General features: G+C 43.4%; 1 protein-coding gene across 3 annotated transcripts in view; it reads left to right on the forward strand.

Moving 5' to 3' along the window:
• Nucleotides 1–481: 481 nt before the first annotated feature.
• The window catches only part of ndrg4 (NDRG family member 4), a gene marked incomplete at its 5' end in the record, with an annotated part of 51,285 nt that continues 33,773 nt past the window's right edge, over nt 482–17,993 (forward strand). For all 3 annotated transcript variants that reach the window (XM_079224168.1, XM_079224169.1, XM_079224170.1), the window contains one exon: nt 482–555. In XM_079224168.1, the coding sequence (XP_079080294.1) occupies nt 482–555 (74 nt within the window). The remainder of the gene's footprint in view (nt 556–17,993) is intronic.

Consider the following 17,993-nt stretch of genomic DNA (forward strand, 5'->3'; position numbering starts at 1 on the left):
AGCAGTGTTGTTATCACCGTGTTTTGCATGCTGATTTTATTTCCTCTTTGCTCGATGCTCCTGCTGGATCTCTGCTCTAATTAGCTAGCTCCTTGGTGTCTCTTGGGAAAATGGGACAACCGTATTATTCATGTGAATTACAGTCGGTGTTGTTGCACTTCTTTCTGGCCACTATAACAGACAGTTGATGCAGCGTTAAAGGATTTGTTATTGATTACAAGATCTAATAACTAGATTAGCATCAATCACACAACAGTCTTCTATTAAATGTTAACCTTCACATTTCTCTCCCCGGCAATTTCCACAGGATCCTATTCATCTCTGCCAACTACCTAATGATACCTTCTGTCTGCTCTGTGTAGTTTCATTGCATGGAGTCTCCTGACATAATTCTGTGAATCGTGTTACTGCCTTTACACCTGCAATGCACCAACGCCAGTACAGTAGACCTTGTCTCTTGTATTTTTATACCCACTGCTAGATGGGGCCTGGATTGTTTTGGAACTTCCCTCCCAAGGCTGGCTGCACGGTTCCACAGAGCCTCCTGCAGACCATGTACGTAGGACCCGTGAAGCCACCGTACCGACCTACATACCCGTGCCGCACAGGTCCCTCCTTTATCCAGCCTGTGCGGATTTATCTTTGGCATTTTTCGTCCATCCGTTCCATTCTGTCAATCAGCCGTGTTTCACATGTTCATTCTGCAGCAGCGGGGCAAAAGCCCACAGATCCAACTAGAATTCATCTTCGTCTAGTTGTTAAACAGGCATGCAACAGGACGAGGAGTCTATCTGACAAATATCTATTTAGAATTAATTTCTAAATCGTAACATACTGGAACAGATACTGGGAATCATGCTGGGAGCGAAGCCAGGTGGTGAAATGGAAGATTCCCTGACCAGCTGTTGGTGCCAACCTATTCCAGGTGACACGCTGTGCCAGTGACACTATTCCAACAAGAGCAGTCTGCTCATCTCTTTTAGCCTTTTACAGTTTGATATGCATGAGACCCAGACAGCCACAGACAATGCTAACTTTAAATAAGCTTTGCCAAACCTTTAGAGCTCATTGACTCCCACATTCCCATTCACAGGGAATACAGTTTAGTTTGTTTGGTGCTCCATCAAAATGTTAATATCTCTGTTTCGAATAACAGTAGGAGCGTGTAAAAAAAAAGACAATGAATGCACTATAACATGTACAGTTTCTGCTTTTCCCTCCACAAAATAAAACCAGCAGCCAATGCCCTTCACCAGTTATAGTATGTGAAATGATAATTTATTCATAATAACTATCACATAATATAATTGCTTGCTATAAACAGTAACGTATTCAAGCCTTGAAACAAAACAAAAAATAAAGGTCTGCCCACTAGCTTTTTCTGGATTATTCATACATGACCACCTCTTATCATATGACCAAAGTCCCATACTTGATGCAAACTGAGCCATCGCCATGACAACTGAGCAAACCACAGACACACTGTTGAAAGCTACAAAAGCTGACCTTGGTGTCGTTTTGTCAAATTTGTGATGTTTTTAGGAAATATACAAACATTCTTGTGAGTTTATGTTGATGATGGCATCATCTACCATTATTACTATGCACAGGAAGTCAAACGCAGACGAGAAAAAGAGTGTGTCTCTTTCGTCGCCAGCTGTTCCGTACGACAGCAACGTTAACGTTAGCTTTGGGACGTGTCGTTACATTTGGCTACAGGTGGCTGTACTGATTCAGATTTTCACATTGTATGGTAACATTTAATCTGAACTTATTTTGATGGTCCAATGTTTAGTCCCACGAACTGGGGAAAAGATCTGGGGATTTTGAGGTAAATCGCACCCTCACTGGTGAACATGACTGTAAAATGGAGCATAACAACGAGTCCTTTCATCACACATACACACATTTCTTTCTCTCAAAGTGTGTGTGTTATCTATTAGTGTCGCCCATCACCTTTGAAATGCCAGCCTGTGTGATTGTCTGAGTCACCCTGGAGGGAACTGCATGTTCCACACCTCTCTGCCTGCACGGGACATCACGTACTAGTTCTGGAGTGTCAGTGTGTACGCAATACAGTTCATCTTCAAGTCAGCAACTGCAATAACGAGTAGTATAACTGTGGTGCAGGTGATCACCTTGGTAAACACTGGCGGGCAACAATTTCATATCCTCAAGACGGTTGTGAGCAAGTTAAGTTGTTTATTCATTAGAAAACTGTATGCACCTTGCTACCAGAAAAACAAATGGAAAATGCGAAATGTCGCTGAAGACAGATTGGTACTGAAATAGAAATCTCTTAACTGAATGCATTGCTTAGTGGGTTATTTGCACAGAACAAAAATAGTACCCTGGCAAGGATCATAATCCATCAAACTAAAAATAATGCTTTGTGTTTTTGTCCACCTCATCGCATTCCCCTCGGGGTCTGAGAGATATAACGACGGAGGAAAACTCAATCGGATGTTAGCAATAGCTACTGTATCAACAGCTTAATGAGATGTAAATACTAAGAGGGACGTTTTCCAGAATAGCAAGTGCAATGAATGTAAATTGGCTGAACAGAGAGAGATCTGTTTTTGGTTTACCGGTCCAGTAACCAGTAGTACAGTGCTGGTGTCTGGCCATGCAGATGGTTCGGATTTTATTTGCAGTGTTTTGGGAATTCTGCCTCCCGGTGAAAGGAATGTCATCTGTGGTGTGGAAATGGAAGCATTTGACTTTCCAAAAAGTGAAAGTATTACTCAGACCTCAGATCTCCTTATAAACCCAGGTGCCCCCAAAAATGGGGCCATAATTCTTCATCAGGAGGTCTTCCTCACTCTCCAAGTCTTCGTACTCCCATGAATCGATACCAAAGCCACTGATGTGACATAGAAAAAAAAAGTAAATTTTACATGTTTATAACACATTCAACCATACATATTTACATAAACCATAAATGTGACTCGAAGGACTCGGAAGTGACTTAAGAGAGCTCCTCAAGTTATGAAAAAAAACTGAAATATGACTTACTTGTGAATGAAATGATACTTGCTTGGTATGTATTGGTGCATCTGCTTGAGCAGAGCCCTATGGTGTAGACCAGAGGAAGAAAGTTAGAGCATTTTTGCCTTCAGCTGACCTAAACCTACAGTTCACGAAATCTGCACTAAATGAATTACTACAAATATTTAACTTCACTTACTCAAAGTCAAACTTTGCAGAGATGCTGTTAACACATAGTGCTATGTTATAGTAGAAACAAAAGCGATGATATGCATAATTAAAAAGAGGAACGTTTTTCTTCTTCTTTTCCCCCCTGTGTTCTACTATCAACCAATAAACCAGTAACACATATTCTGCTATATGAACCTCTTAACTGGTCTCAATTATTTTCTGTATATTATACCTTATGAAATGATTCAAATAGCCCTTGTGGTTGAGGAGATATTCTGTATTTAGTATGGGGATGCAAACCATTCAGAATCTTTGAGAAAAATGTCTGGGGCTCAACTGGGGCTAAACAACTTAGTTGTACGATGGGATCCTACCAGCAGCGATGGCAAATTGGGACAGGGTTATATAGTGGTGGGGCCAATGGCCACTTCCCAACTTCCTACCCTCCTACTTCTGGCGCCTTTGCTCGGACCACGGCCATCTTGGAACACCTTCATTTTAATCTAGCATTTGGCCAGTGGAGTAAACTGGCATGAGCCAAAGGTCCCTTTGCCCTTCTTTTGCTCAGGCCACACCCATCTTTGAACGCATTTTCAACATCAATAGGCTGGTTCGAGATGAGCCAGTTCTGCGCAGAATCGATCGGCGGCGATCGGCGCGCAATGCATGCCGGTTAGATTTGTGTCCGACTTGCTCCCGACTTGCTCTGACGTCATGCACACGTGGTCAACGATACTCTCACGAGACTAAGCCGACCGTCGATTTCAGAGGCAGGCGCTGCAGTGGCTCTCCCCCGACTGCTTGGCCCAGTGCATGATGGGAAACGCCTGGCTCTCGCCACATCAGAGAGCTGATTGGCTCTTAGAGCTGACAGCAAACACCACGTGTTGTAGAACATTCGTATTTTATGTGTAGTTGGAATACTTAACGCTGGATTATTGACTATTAGTCTCATGTTTGATCTAAAAACATTTATTGTGTGGTTGTTAATACAAAATCGTATTTATACAACACACATCAAAACTACTAGTAATGTATTTCACAGGCAGACATCAAAAGACCAAAGGATGCAGCTACACACTCATTTTTACATAAATATATATTTATAAACACATAATAAATCCAAACGTGATCTGTAAACTACAAGTAAACAAAAGTTGGGAACTAACATGAAGTAATTTTTTCTGTGACTTCCTGCGTTTACACAGCTGACAACTGTCCGACTTGATCGCAGTTTTTTGTCAACGCCTCCTGCTGCGGCCGCTGCTCTCGTCTGGATTCCAGGCGAGGCGCAGCTCTAACGAACGAGCCTAATGACTCACCTGTACATTTTTGTGACTGCATCTGGGACGATTGTGAATCTATTGCCTTGAAAAAATCAGACAGACACGAAACATCTGGCAAAGTACTCCCAATCTCCTCTGTGGTAGTTCCTGGCACAGCTGTTGTGTCACGATGTTGGTTTGTCTGTTGTCCTGTCTTATTGTGAAGTCCTTGTCTTGTGTGTCCTCTGTGTTCCTGCACTTCCTCCCTTGTGATTGTCCGTGATTGTCTGTCTACCATGTTCCCTGATTGTGCATTCCTTTCACCTGTGCTGCCCTCAGTGTTTCCAGCTGTTCCTCGTTACCCTCCTCTTGTATTTAAACCCTGTTTGTCTTCTGTCCCCTTGTCGGATTGTACTGGTTTCCCCCCTTCTGTTACCTCCTGTAAGCTGGCTCATCGTGAGTAGTCTTGTCTTTTGGAGTCCTGGTTTTGTTTTTTCCACGTCCCGTTTTTGAAGCCTATCCTAAGTTTTGTTATTGAAATAAATTTACTTTGAAGCCGTTGCTCTGGCATTTGGGTCCTCTCCTTCCCCCCTCCGTGACATGTTGTTTCCAGGACCACATTTTGCTGTGATGACACTCAGACTCACAAGGTGAAAACAATAGCGGCGTTGCAGCTGGTAATGAGGTCTTTGAATTATGCAGAGTAACAGGGATATTGTTTTATAACTGAATTGGCTATGTGCAGTGCAGTGAGAACCACGAACAAACACTCTCCACTGAGGTGGAAGCAGACATCTCTCACGCTAACGTGACAATGTGACTCTTCATACAGCCTTACCTGAATACATATGCTTTTTACAATGGTGTTGATTTCAAAATACTTCCACATATATTACCTTTCAGATGGTTTTGTGTCATGATTCTCTGTTCAGCAGAGTTTGCCACTTTTCACCATTTGGCATTCAATAGCAACAGCCTAGTTTCCTGTTTCTCTACATAGAACAACAGCAACGATCAGATAAAGCAGCCCCCTTCCCAAGCTACATTTCTATGGAGTCAGGTGAAAAAAGTACACTATAATACTGTACATATTTCTGTAATACAGGTTAATTAACTCTTTATTTTCTGTAGGGTACCTCCAATAGATTTTCATTGAGTTCTATTCTAATAGTCCTCTCTGAGGTAGCGCTTCATCCCTCGACATGAATTGGCTTTAGTCCAGTCCCAGTCACAAATAAAATACAAGACAATCACTGCTGTCGGGGTGCTGGGCTATGACCTGTTTTGAGTGAACACTGTTATAAAGCCATGAGTCTCTGAAGGAAGCAACTGCGGTTTGCTCATGAAACCATTCAGCATGCTCCACCGAGCTTTGCTCCTCGACATCTGGCTCCCCGTTTGGTTCAGGAAGGAGTCCGGCAGTGTGCTGCTGGTAGCCACACACTGTCCGCCCGTCTGCCCTGCTGGCATCCACCCCGCACCCCTGTGGGCGGACCACAGAAAAAACCCACCAGAAGGGACATTGGGTTGCATTTTGGACTGTGCCATTCAGCTTGAGCCAAATAAATACAAGTCATGGTGTGTGAATAAGGCTAAGATGCTGTGTTTGGCTGTGGCTAGTGGCCTTAGCATGACGGTAGATGAGAGGTTAACGTTTCAACACCTCCGCACGACACAAATGATCAGCGATGCACGTTCATTAAAGCACTGGGCGAGTGAGAGCTAGATTCAACCTTTTCAGCTTGGAGTTCATATTGTTTTAACTCGAAGACGAGTCAATAAGAAGGCAGAGCTACAACTCAGTGAGCATTAGTAAGGTCCAATAAAGGTCCAGTTCATCCCTGAGGTGTTGAATAGGGTTCTGGACAGGGCTCTAGTCAAGTACTACCACCACAAGCTGCGGGGAAAGGATTTCTTAATGACCTGGCTTTTAGGAGAGGGTCTTCCCCAAACTGCTGCCACAGAGCTGGAAGAATACTTTTGTCATTTAGGTTTCCCTTCATTGTAACTAAAGGGCCTAGTCCACAAGATGACCATCATTCCTCCTTTACTACCAACCAAGTGTCATGCAGGCGATGTTCTCTTGAAATCCACGTTTGGCTGACAGTGATGGCAGGTGATTTACTGCAGGAATCTGGGTGAAGCTCAGGTGACCAGGGGTCCTGCTTTCTGCATTTTTGTCCCTGGTCCCACATTGAACCGATGTCCCGCATTACTAGTTTTAACACAAGTCAAACTACTGCAGAACAGACAGGTTATGTTTATGTTTTAAGTTAGATAGACGTTACACACAAATGTTGGACCACCTCTCAGCATTGGTAATGTGTCCCACACAAACACTCTTTATCCCATATTTGGTTTGTTGGGATGTCTCGGTGGAGCTCATGTGGCGAGAGTCATATTATTGTTTAGATCATGGGTTAACACAATGGTGGAGATAACAGCTACTGTATTATCATTTCAGCTTTTATTTTGCACAGGTTTCCAGCATCAGCACAAGTTGTTTTACAAAGCTTAACTCGCTGTCTCCCAAAGTCCCACCTGGGAACACCTCCCCATGTGTGGCGCAAGGTGATGATTACAAGTGAGCTCAGCCATTCCTGATCATAAAGAAGGTGAGAAGGATCACCTGGTACCACTGGCCTCTTGGTCCTATTACGGTGGAATTAATGAGGCGTGTTAATGCAAAACCCGGATGTCAGTCGGCTTCCCTTTAATCACACCTGCTCACTCGCACCTCAGGCAGTGCCAACTCTTCATCGAACCAACACACTCCTTCAAAGCCGGGAACATATTTGAGGTTATATATCAGAGCAGGATTTAGTTGAGTTATGCATGAAATTATTCTTGACATGCTGGTTGTCGTCACTGCTGGTGCTGATAAAAGTATCCAGACATTCAACTCAAAATCTAACTTTTCTAACTAACTTTTTTCCTTATGTTGAATTTCCACATTTATCCAACCCGGTAGACACGTTCACTTTCATTTAATTCAACTTTTCTTCCCAGCAGTTGGAGCTTGTGTTATTGTGTTTAAATGTCCAGTCTTTCTGCACTTGAAAGACAATTCATGTTGGCTTGAAAGCTGACTCTTCTGACAGAGGTCATGATTAAAGCTCTTGAACAGCTACTAAATACTGGAGAGATGTTTTCTTTTCAAAAGATCAGGAATGAATGGGGTTTCACTATCTATATTTAGATTAGAGTCCGAGGCTGCATCTGGCAATCTTGTCTCTTAATCTGGGTTTTTTAATTGATCTCTAATTGAATTTCAAGTATCATGAAAGAGGTCTTTAAAGCTCTTACCGATGTGTCCTTCAGAAACCTGACAATACTCCAACTAAAAGGAGGAATACGACTGGAGATTACAGAAGCTGCTCACATCCTCACTGTTGGAAACCATCTCTCAGAGAAACTTAGACCCTTAGAGGGCCGTGTTGTCCAATGTGTGAGCGCACCTCTGTGTGACTGGACACTCTGTGTGTGCTCTTTACTCTCCTTTGTTTTACCTGAAACCGCTTGCTGTTTGCTACGAACACACTACCGTAAAAAACGAGTTACACGCCGCTACTACCTTCGGTCAGTGTCCCCGTTTGCTCCCTGCTGTAGCCAGCTGGCGCTCATGCTAGTTCCCCGCTAACTTCCGCTAGGTCTCCGCTAGCTCCCCGACAACCACCGAAGGTAGCGGGACCAGCCCGGCTCGACACCCGACATGGGCAGAGGGGACGCGAGCAGTAGCAGCAGCAGCAGCGCTAGCAGCAGCAGCGCTAGCAGCAGCAGCAGCGCTAGCAGCAGCAGCGCTAGCTAGCGCTGCTCCTAGCTTGCTACAGCGGGACACTGACCGGAGGTAGGAGCGGCTTGTAACCCGACTTTTGCGGCAAGTATGAATAGAAAAAAACACAGCTTGAATGTGAAAACGAGGCTGCTCTTCTTACTGCGTGTGAAGCAGACTTTATGGATTCACTTTTTAGAGACGCAAAGCCTTCATCTGACGACGGCTGACGAAGAAACCTCTTTATGTGCCAGAAGAGAAAGTTCTGCTTAGTCTGGGTCTGATAGCTGATATTGAATATTTAATCCTCCACTCCGACATAGATATATCTCTGCTCTGGGTAGCCACTCTGAAGACTCCTCTAGGCGTTCAGCAGCTATAAATAAGTCATACGTTTCTCTGAAAATGGTGCAGAGCTGAGCTTCTAACTGTGATTGTACATAGATGTGCACACCACATGGACCAACGGGTCAGATGATGGGAGGAAGGCTGTGTGGAAGTGAATGTCGAGGGGGCATGTCAGTCCGGATTAACGTCTCCGCTCCGCTTGACTGGAGGAAGCTCCACCAGGAATCATGAGTTCCACTGAGTTCAATAGCATTGACGACTGAAAGACGTCAGAGAGGAAATAAGATGGCAGATAGCGGATGATAGACTGCTGCTGGTTAGATTATTTCCTTAAAATTAACAAAAATCTATTATATATATATATATATATATATTTGCACGATATCGGATTCTGTTTGTGTTGTCGTCTGCCAATATAATGGATATGATGCCGGTAGATTATTACTCATACTGCACAAAAGCACAGAGGCCTAATGCAGGTAACCACCACGGTAGCCGAGGCATGATGAGTCGATCTATTGCAGGTGTGTGTCTCTGAACAGGTGAACCAGCTTAGCAGCAATCAGGGAACCAGGAGAGTGAGAAAGGGGAAGCCACGCCCACAGGGAGAGATGGCGACAGAGAGAAACCGATGAACACAGGGTGGATGGAGACACAAGAGACATTGGGGAAGAAAAAGCCGGAGGGTCCCTCCAAGCTGATCCAGACTCAGGGGAAAGTGGCCAACAATTGCACCTATTTGAACCTAACCAAGTTGTTTCCTGTGAACATTTTTCAAACACAGTGCATGCGCAAACATGGCGGCGCAACATGTCGCTATGAAGGGCTCATTTTAAGCTAATGAAAACACAATTCTTAGTTTCAGGTGATTATACACTGATGGAAACATAGTTATTCATGTTATATTCCATTTCTGCCATTCATTGTAAACCGAAATCCTGCACACCGGCCCTTTAACTACAGTATTGAATGTTTTCTCTCTTTGTAAAAAGCTGTAGCTTCAAATCTGCTGTTGACTTCACAGCGTTTCTTTTTAAAGCTCCTCATCAGCCAGCAGAAGCAGGCAAGTAGCTGTGTGTGATCTCAGTGAAGACGAGGCGGAGGAGGGGCTGTTGTCCTCTCTGAAGCATGGCAGCCATGTGTCTAATCATTACACGGAGTCGGTAACCTTGTGGCCCTCCGTCTTCTTTGTCCCGCTGCCTCTCGTTCTCGCTGCCCCTGTCTCGCTGGGCGGTCCCAGTTTCCAGGTATCGATTCGGTGATTGTACATTAGATCGGACGCTTCCCCTCCACACGGCTGAGCGATTGATTTCCTGTCTGACGGGACGCTGCTCTCTGAGCCTCTTCACTGTCCCGCATGCCCTTAATGAGCTCCAATCGTTGCCGGGTACCAAACCTTTCTACCAGTCATACTAATGCACAAATGTCTCATTCATTTATACAGCAGAGACGTATAGATGCTGGGCCAATATTTGAGTGTGAACAAAAAGCTTAATGTTTAAATTGAATGCTGCACTATTCAATATTTCAATATCAACATTGGGTTGTATGTGTAAATGTTTTTTATTTGTATTTTAGCTTTTAGCTCTTTTCTTTGGTTTACAGCATTGTTTCCAGACACAGTGATTTGAATTACAAGGTAACACAATTCTTGATGTGTTCATATAGCATAACGAGATGCTACTATTGTGTAACACTACAATATCAATATGAACATCGTAATTGTTTCACTCTTTCATCGATGGCCTTGCTGTGGCAGGACGTTTTCCATGTGGAACCATTTCTTCTATATTTCAGTGACATCAGACCCTCAGGTGACTCAGCATTAACATCACTCCCTATTTGTCCCGGTTCCTTGTGTTCAGCAGGTCTCTTAATTCTGCTGCTGTTAAAAATGACAGTTTCCTTTATGGATGTCTGAAAGCAGGACTTCAATAGAGGACATGTGGGGCAGGAAGTAGCCTTATATGGTAATATTGAGGCGCTATTTATGCTCATTTTTTATTCTCGTGAACACGCAGATGGAATTCATCAACAGTTTTCTGAAGTTAGGAGAGTTTATTGTGACACATATGTATAGAAGGAAGAGAACGTTAAGATGAGAATATCAAAATGCTCTCGCGTTAGATCCAGTGTTTCTTTAAATCCAGCAAGAAACAAACTTCATTGACCATGAAGCAAGGAAGCTGTAGTACCGTAAAAGTCGGGTTACACGCCGGTACTACCTTCGGTCAGTGTCCCCGTTTGCTCCCCGCTGTAGCCAGCTGGCGCTCATGCTAGTTCCCCCGCTAACTTCCGCTAGCTCTTCAATATCGTCCGCTAGCTCTCCGCTAGCTCCCCGACAACCACCGAAGGTAGCGGGATCAGCCCCGACTCGACACCCGACTTGGGCAGAGGGGACGCGGGCAGTAGCAGCAGCAGCGGGGAGCTAGCAGCAGCAGCGGGGAGCTAGTAGCAGCAGCGGGGAGCTAGTAGCGGGGCTAGCTAGCGCTGCTACAGCGGGACACTGACCCGAGGTAGGAGCGGCTTGTAACCCGACTTTTACGGGATATGATAGCTTTGTGTCATCTCAAAGTGATGACCGGTTCTCCTCTAAAGCACCAGACTGTTTTTAACCGCGTCAGTCCTGAAGCCTCCAGTCTGTCCTGCCTTCATCCGAACAGCACAACTATAATAAGTAATAAGCAAAGACAATACGAATGTAGTCTCATCACCCGATATGAACTGGAGGAGGGAAATAAAACAAAGAGAAGAGGTTACTATGGTGCGACTGTGAGGGGTGTAATTTAGCAAGATGTTCGTGCCAATAGGGAACAAAGGAGGACAGTGTGTAATTTAAACCAGGAGGGCAATAATGCCAGTTCTCTGATTTAATACGGCGACAATGCAATGGTAGTATTCATACAATGATGCCAGCTCTGCCTTGTACAGTATGGCATCTGATCGTTGTAACCGTGGCAATACGAAGCCCACGTGAAAACACAGAAGATGTGTAATCTTGACATGTCGTCTCTTAAGATGGTGGGAAAATATCCGCGTTACCGATGGAGAAAGGAAAAGCAGCGAGGAGAAGAAGGTGAACGAGACTCAGCGGGACTGAGCTTGGTTGTCATAGCAACCCTTTCTGGGCAGAAGGAAAAGAAAGGAGTGAAGGAGTGAGAGAAAAGGGAAGAGGACAGGTCTATTTTGTTCTCCTCGACAAACTGCAGTGAAAACTGTTTTCTCCCCAAACTAGAAAAAAAGGACCACTTGTTCTGAGTGGAAACGCTCTTTTCTTTCTGTTGGCAGCGTTCCTTCATGAGTGAAGACGTAGAAAACAGGCCTGTAAATAACTTCTCACCCTCTGACACTTTGGCTGCCTGGCCACCGCTGGTTGAGGGATGAAGAGAGGCTTTGAAGTCGGGTCCTCCGCTGTGGAGAGCGGACTGGGACGACCACATTCAATTCATTTTGTGTAACCCAACATCTCAAATTAAAATGTGGGGTGTAATCTCTCTGACGGAAGCACATGCCTCACTGTTCAACACACAAAGCTGTAGCGGTTCATCAGATACAAGGTTTATCAGATGACGGATGCCAACATTAAAGCTATCGATATGCTAGATAGAGGTTGTGAAGAATATGTATAACCAGATTGGTGTCCTCGGTGGAGTGCAGCTCTCCACCATGCATGAATACAACCCACAGTCTAGACAGCAATGCTGGTAAAACACTTTATTCAAACTCTAAAACAAGTATTTGGAAGTATGTGAGCAATGGGCTTGAAGTCATTGTCCTTATAAGCCCACTGCTCTTTTTTTCTGTCTCCTGAAAATGAGAATTGTGATTTTTCAAAAACTAAAACTGTGCTATCCTCCTCATCCACAGTTCAGATTTAATTCATTTAAAAGGCTAAATTAGCGTAACCCTTGTGAGAAGAGACGTGTGGTTTTACTTACAAAAAAAAAAAGATTGTTAAGTTTTAATAATTCCGTACAATCCTTAAAATGACTAAGCGATTATAACGTTTTACTAAAACATTCATAAAAACCCTTACAAAGACACATCCCGGTAACCGTACGGGTCTGTGGGAGTCAAATCAATCAATCTAGATCATTTTCTGACCAGTATTAGTGTCTCCAAATTGCGAAGCGAGACCAGAAGTTTTGTTGTGCTTTTTTTGTGCGTTCCAAGATCCTGCGATCTCATTGGTCCTCAGACTATTCTGAAAGCGCATCAGACGGGACATGCGGAAGTAGGGGGTCATTTTGATATCCATTCTGTGATGGTGCGAGCAAGAGTCAGGTCAAAGTAGGTCATTTTTCAATTTGTCAATGCTTGTGTTTATTGTGATTTTGATGATTTAGGTCGTAGTCTTTCTAAAGATGTGCAGTATTACTCTGTGGGATGATGGGAAGGCAACGAACAATACAATTTAAAAAAAACTCGGGGAGCAATCGAGGAGTCATTCTTTTGGGAAAATTGCTCAGACTCTTTTTATAAAGGCAAGGAGTTGCAGATTCGCTAGAGATGGAGGACTGGTATTCATATCAAGGTCATATGAGCTGTAGAACTCCCCTAAGAAGGGGACCCTAGGGTGGATACAACCTTACCAAACTAGAACATGTAACTCACCAAGCCAATGTACAGCAATGTGTGTACTGCAAGTTCCATCAACAGTTAGCCGTTAGCCAACACGCCGTCTAAAACGCTAAAGTCAACTGACACTGTGTTTCAGGGCGTTGGGGGTTCAGCGTGCACTCAGCTAGTTATCACTATGCCTGTTTTGAGAATGTTTTTAGGAATGCAAGATTAGCAGAAGGAGGTGCACACACAGTAATGGACACACATGCAACAGATCGCATGATCCTCCTGTAAGAAATGCTGTATGCTAGCTGGGTGTACATGGTACGACCAGGTCGACATCAAGCAATGTGCATTGTTACATTTCAAACATGTAGCCCTACTTGTTTTTTTTAACCGTTACCAAAGTTGTGTTGCCTCAACCATTTCACATTGTTAACGTGGCATAACCGCATTGCCGTTAAATGTTGGCACTGGGCCTAAACCCTCAGTTGGGCTGAAACCATTCACCTTCTCACGGCCATCTTAACTATTTCACTCGGACAGTGGGCGACTGTGACTCCGTGCTGGAGCGAGTCGTCCTTCAATCGGAGGATCCCAGACTCCACTGGTCCATGTCGATTACCCCAAATGACTCGCATGAATGGCACTTTGCATGGTAGCCCCTGCCATCAGTGTGTGAATGAGTGAATGTCATGATGTATAAAAGCTCTTTGAGTAGTAAGTTCAAGTCCATTTCTGCTGACGTCTCCAGACTGTGTTGCATCAGTGGTTTATAATCTTCCATTCTTAATGTTGGCCTGGTGGCTGCTTAAGGAAAACGGTCAGCGGTCAAGAAAACTTGAAGGAATTATTTTATGAGGACCATGACTCCAGAAAACTCTATAGGTAGAGGAACGTCCAATCACAGATTCAGCAAAAGGTTTTGGGATCATCCTCCCGGGACTACAGATGCTGATCAATTGTTGAGACTTTTTGCTGCAGAACAAACGGACTAAACGATCAAATTGACCAAATTTAAAGGCCCACAAAGTCACACACGTTGTAGAGACAAACACACAATAACATACACATTCTAAACGACATGTATCAATATCTTGTAAAAAGAACAACAGGATCCTCCCCATAGATCGAGAAGTTACGCACTAGACAAAGCACTAAGCCACAGGAGGACTGCAGCGGTATCTTTCCTCCGGCAGCAGTGGCGTCACGAGGCCAAATATAGCCGGCGTAATGCAATGGTAATTGATTTCACAACCAGCTGTCTTACATAAGCACAGCAGAGTGAATAGAGACGGTGAGAAAGAGAGGGATGAGACGGGGTGGAATGAGGATAGAGGATGGGAGGATGAGAGAGAGAGAGAGAGAGAGAGGGTCACAAAATAAATATTAAAAGTGAGAAGAAAGTTTGAGATGCTGGAAGACAGAGAAGAGGTTGCCTAGGGATGAGAGTTTGGAAAAAATAGACTGTCAAACATTGGTGACAAACTTAGGAAAGCAGAGAAACAAAAAGAAGCAGAGAAGGACGAGTGGGAGAAGAATAACACATTTATTCTCTTATGTTATTTATCATTTGTAAAGTCCACTGTTTTAACTCCCAACTTTAAAACTGTACTTTATTATTTTAATGTAAACAATGTATGAAATGATTACAAATCACGTGAGAAGGACCGTTTGAATCCACAGAGAATAGCCACCCAGCTGTGCATTGAGCTTTTAGCTCATTGCTTGGGTTTTACATCATTGCTAATTCTGTTCTCATCAACTCCAACCAACATCCAATTCCAGTAAAACACAAGCTCTGATGGCCTCACAGTACTCAGCCTGCTCAGCACCAAACAGACACACTTATGGACTAGCGGTGAACATGGTAGAGCACGGGTCACTAACAGGCGGACCGCGGTCCTGGTCCGGACCCAGAATTATTAACTGTTGATGGATCGCTTCTATTTCACCGGCGCAGCTTTACCTGTCTTTACGGCTCTCGTTCAGAGGTCCTGGAGACCAACCAATCGCACGCCTTGTAAAGCCTCTCACGTGATCCTATTCGGCCAATCACTTGTGTGTATTCCGTTAAGCCCCGCCCTCAACTCGAGTGATATATTCACACACATGAGCGACAGGAGAGAGACCAGATAGTTGGAAAAAGTACGTGAGTCAGACAAGTTATTTCGCTTGGCGCTGCAGAAATATAAATGTGGACCGCTTGACCAGAGCCTGGACAGACTATTATATGTTAATTATTCCCACAACCAGTTCCAAAGCAGTATGTCTCATGTTCAGCCATATTAAAAGCAGCGATGTGAAGCGCCACGACGAGACAAGGCACACCTTACGAGACAAGGCACACCTTACGAGACAAGGCACACCTTACGAGACAAGGCACACCTTACGAGACAAGGCACATCTTTAGAGCAAACGGACCGACTCATCCGAAATTAAGGCAGAGAAAAATAAACCAAAGAGGCCAATATGATCATGACCCTAATACATGAATTAATATGATCAGGACCCTAACACATGAATTAATATGATCAGGACCCTAGCACATGAATTAATATGATCATGACCCTAACACATTAATTAATATGATCATGACCCTAACACATGAATTAACTGACCAACAATGATGTGAACAGAGAGGAGAAATGAGCTGAAACAAGTGGTTTCATAATCAGGTGAAGTCCCTGAACACACATTTATCTTTTTTAGATGACAAGAATATAACACCTTGGCTCTTTTGATTGACATCACTTGACGCCTGAATAAACTGAATTTGAAGCTGCATGACAATTCAGTTAAATTATTTTTTCTAAAATTAAGGACTTTATTTAATTTATTTAGTCACATTATTCAAAAGCTTTCTGTTTTAAATCCAGCCTTTATTTTACTCGAAATAAGAGAAGATAATGTGTATTATTAGAGTATGTATTATTTATTATTATTCCATTTAAATTGGAAATCTGTAATAATAAATATTGTTTAGATGTTAATTAATTGAACTTTATTTAATTTGACAGTCAGTTGTTGACATACAGACGTTAATACAACTGTTGGCTAATTCAATACATATGGCACAAAATCATATAGCACAAATTTGACATTATTGTGATGTTCTGGACCTTTGCATGAGGAACCTCTCTTGAACTGGACCTTGCAGAATTTTAGTTGAACACCGCTGTGGTAGAGCATGGAGCTGCTAAGGAGACAGAGTTTACCCTCAGGAGGTGGTGGAGACCAACACAGAACTAAAAGGAGAGAGACTATTGAAATAACAATAATCTGTTGACCTTCAAGCTACAGGTGGTAACTATAATAAAAAACTCATATTTGTCGTACACAAGACAGATAATCTGGGAAAACATGAGGTTTCTAATAAAAACGACCAATCAGAGCCGAGGATTCTCTAATGTGAAGCTTGATCAAACTGTCAAAGGAGGCAGCGCTGATCAAATATGAATCAACTTTCTGTTACTGCATTGCCTATTTCACCGTCGATCTTTTCAGAAACGTGTTTGACATCATAACACTCTTGTAGAAGTGGTCCTCAGGTCTGCAGAGTCTTCAGCTGCTGGATCAATAAGCACAAGCTTCAGGGGAGAAAATGTTCCCAAAGTAATGCAAATTTAGAGAAAATCCAGCATGATGGATACAGATGGTTCTGGAGGCCAAATGATGAAGCAATGGAAGGGGTTATGTAAGAAATCAAAGGAGGGAAAACAGGATTTATGGTGAAATAAGGATGAGGATGTAATCCTTTAGGATCCTTGTTTTTTAGTTATTTTGAATCTTCCAGGCTCATTGCTGTGCCGTCCTGCAGGCGGCATTTCCTTTGGATTATCTCTGAATGACGTTGAGTGTGTAGGTGGCGCTCTCTTGTCTTGGTCTCTTCAGCCATTCTGGCTGCTCTGGTTTTTCATCTCCAGTTCTCAGACTGTCTGATGAATGTTGGGTAGATTTCTCCGACAGTCTGGAGCTCCACTGTCTGCATCCACGTCAGTCAGTCACAAGAGTGCGCTCATTTGATATGAGTGTGTGGGGTTTTGTCCGTAGACTAAACTATATACAGCCAAGGGCATCATTTCCACTCGGGATGCTTTTATGTTATAGTTATGCATGAACAGAACCGAACGCTTGACAGGCATAGCAACAGCAATAACACTGTGAATTCAGTTCGGTCAATTTGTAAACTTCTTATTCTTACCATCTTACTTCATTTGAGTCCGTCTAACCGGAAAATTGAAATGCGATCTGGTTGATGTGTCACATTACAGTTGTTCATGATATTCTTTCTGTGCATGCGGCAACACTTCATAATAACCGCACGCTATGAAGCATTAGCTAGGTATGAGGTAACACCTAATTCATCATTTATAAAGCATTCTTCTTTATAAAAGATGGCTTCACCATTTGTAAATGAAGTATTATAAAATGCTTCATAGCGTGCAGTTATTCAAAAGTGTTACCGTTTATTTTTGTTCGTCTTTGTAATATTTGGTCACTTACAAAGATTTTTTCCCACCCGTCTTGTGCTCCCAAATGGGCAAACAAATCAAGACAGTCAACGTGTAACTAAGATGTTTTCATAAGCTTAGAGGTTTTAAAAAGCCTCGGATGAATAAAGCTTGACGAGAATGATACGTTCACATTATACCTTGTTAGGACTAAAAACTTAAAGTGTAGGACTTGGGACCATAGTTGGGACCTGTGAGTGTTGACCTGGGACCTGACTCTAGACCTGTGAGTCTTGACCTGGGACCTGACTCTAGACCTGTGAGTGTTGACCTGGGACCTGACTCTAGACCTGTGAGTCTTGACCTGGGACCTGACTCTAGACCTGTGAGTGTTGACCTGGGACCTGACTCTAGACCTGTGAGTCTTGACCT

Source organism: Taurulus bubalis, assembly GCF_910589615.1.
Source record: "Taurulus bubalis genome assembly, chromosome: 9".
NCBI classification, from domain to species: domain Eukaryota; kingdom Metazoa; phylum Chordata; class Actinopteri; order Perciformes; family Cottidae; genus Taurulus; species Taurulus bubalis.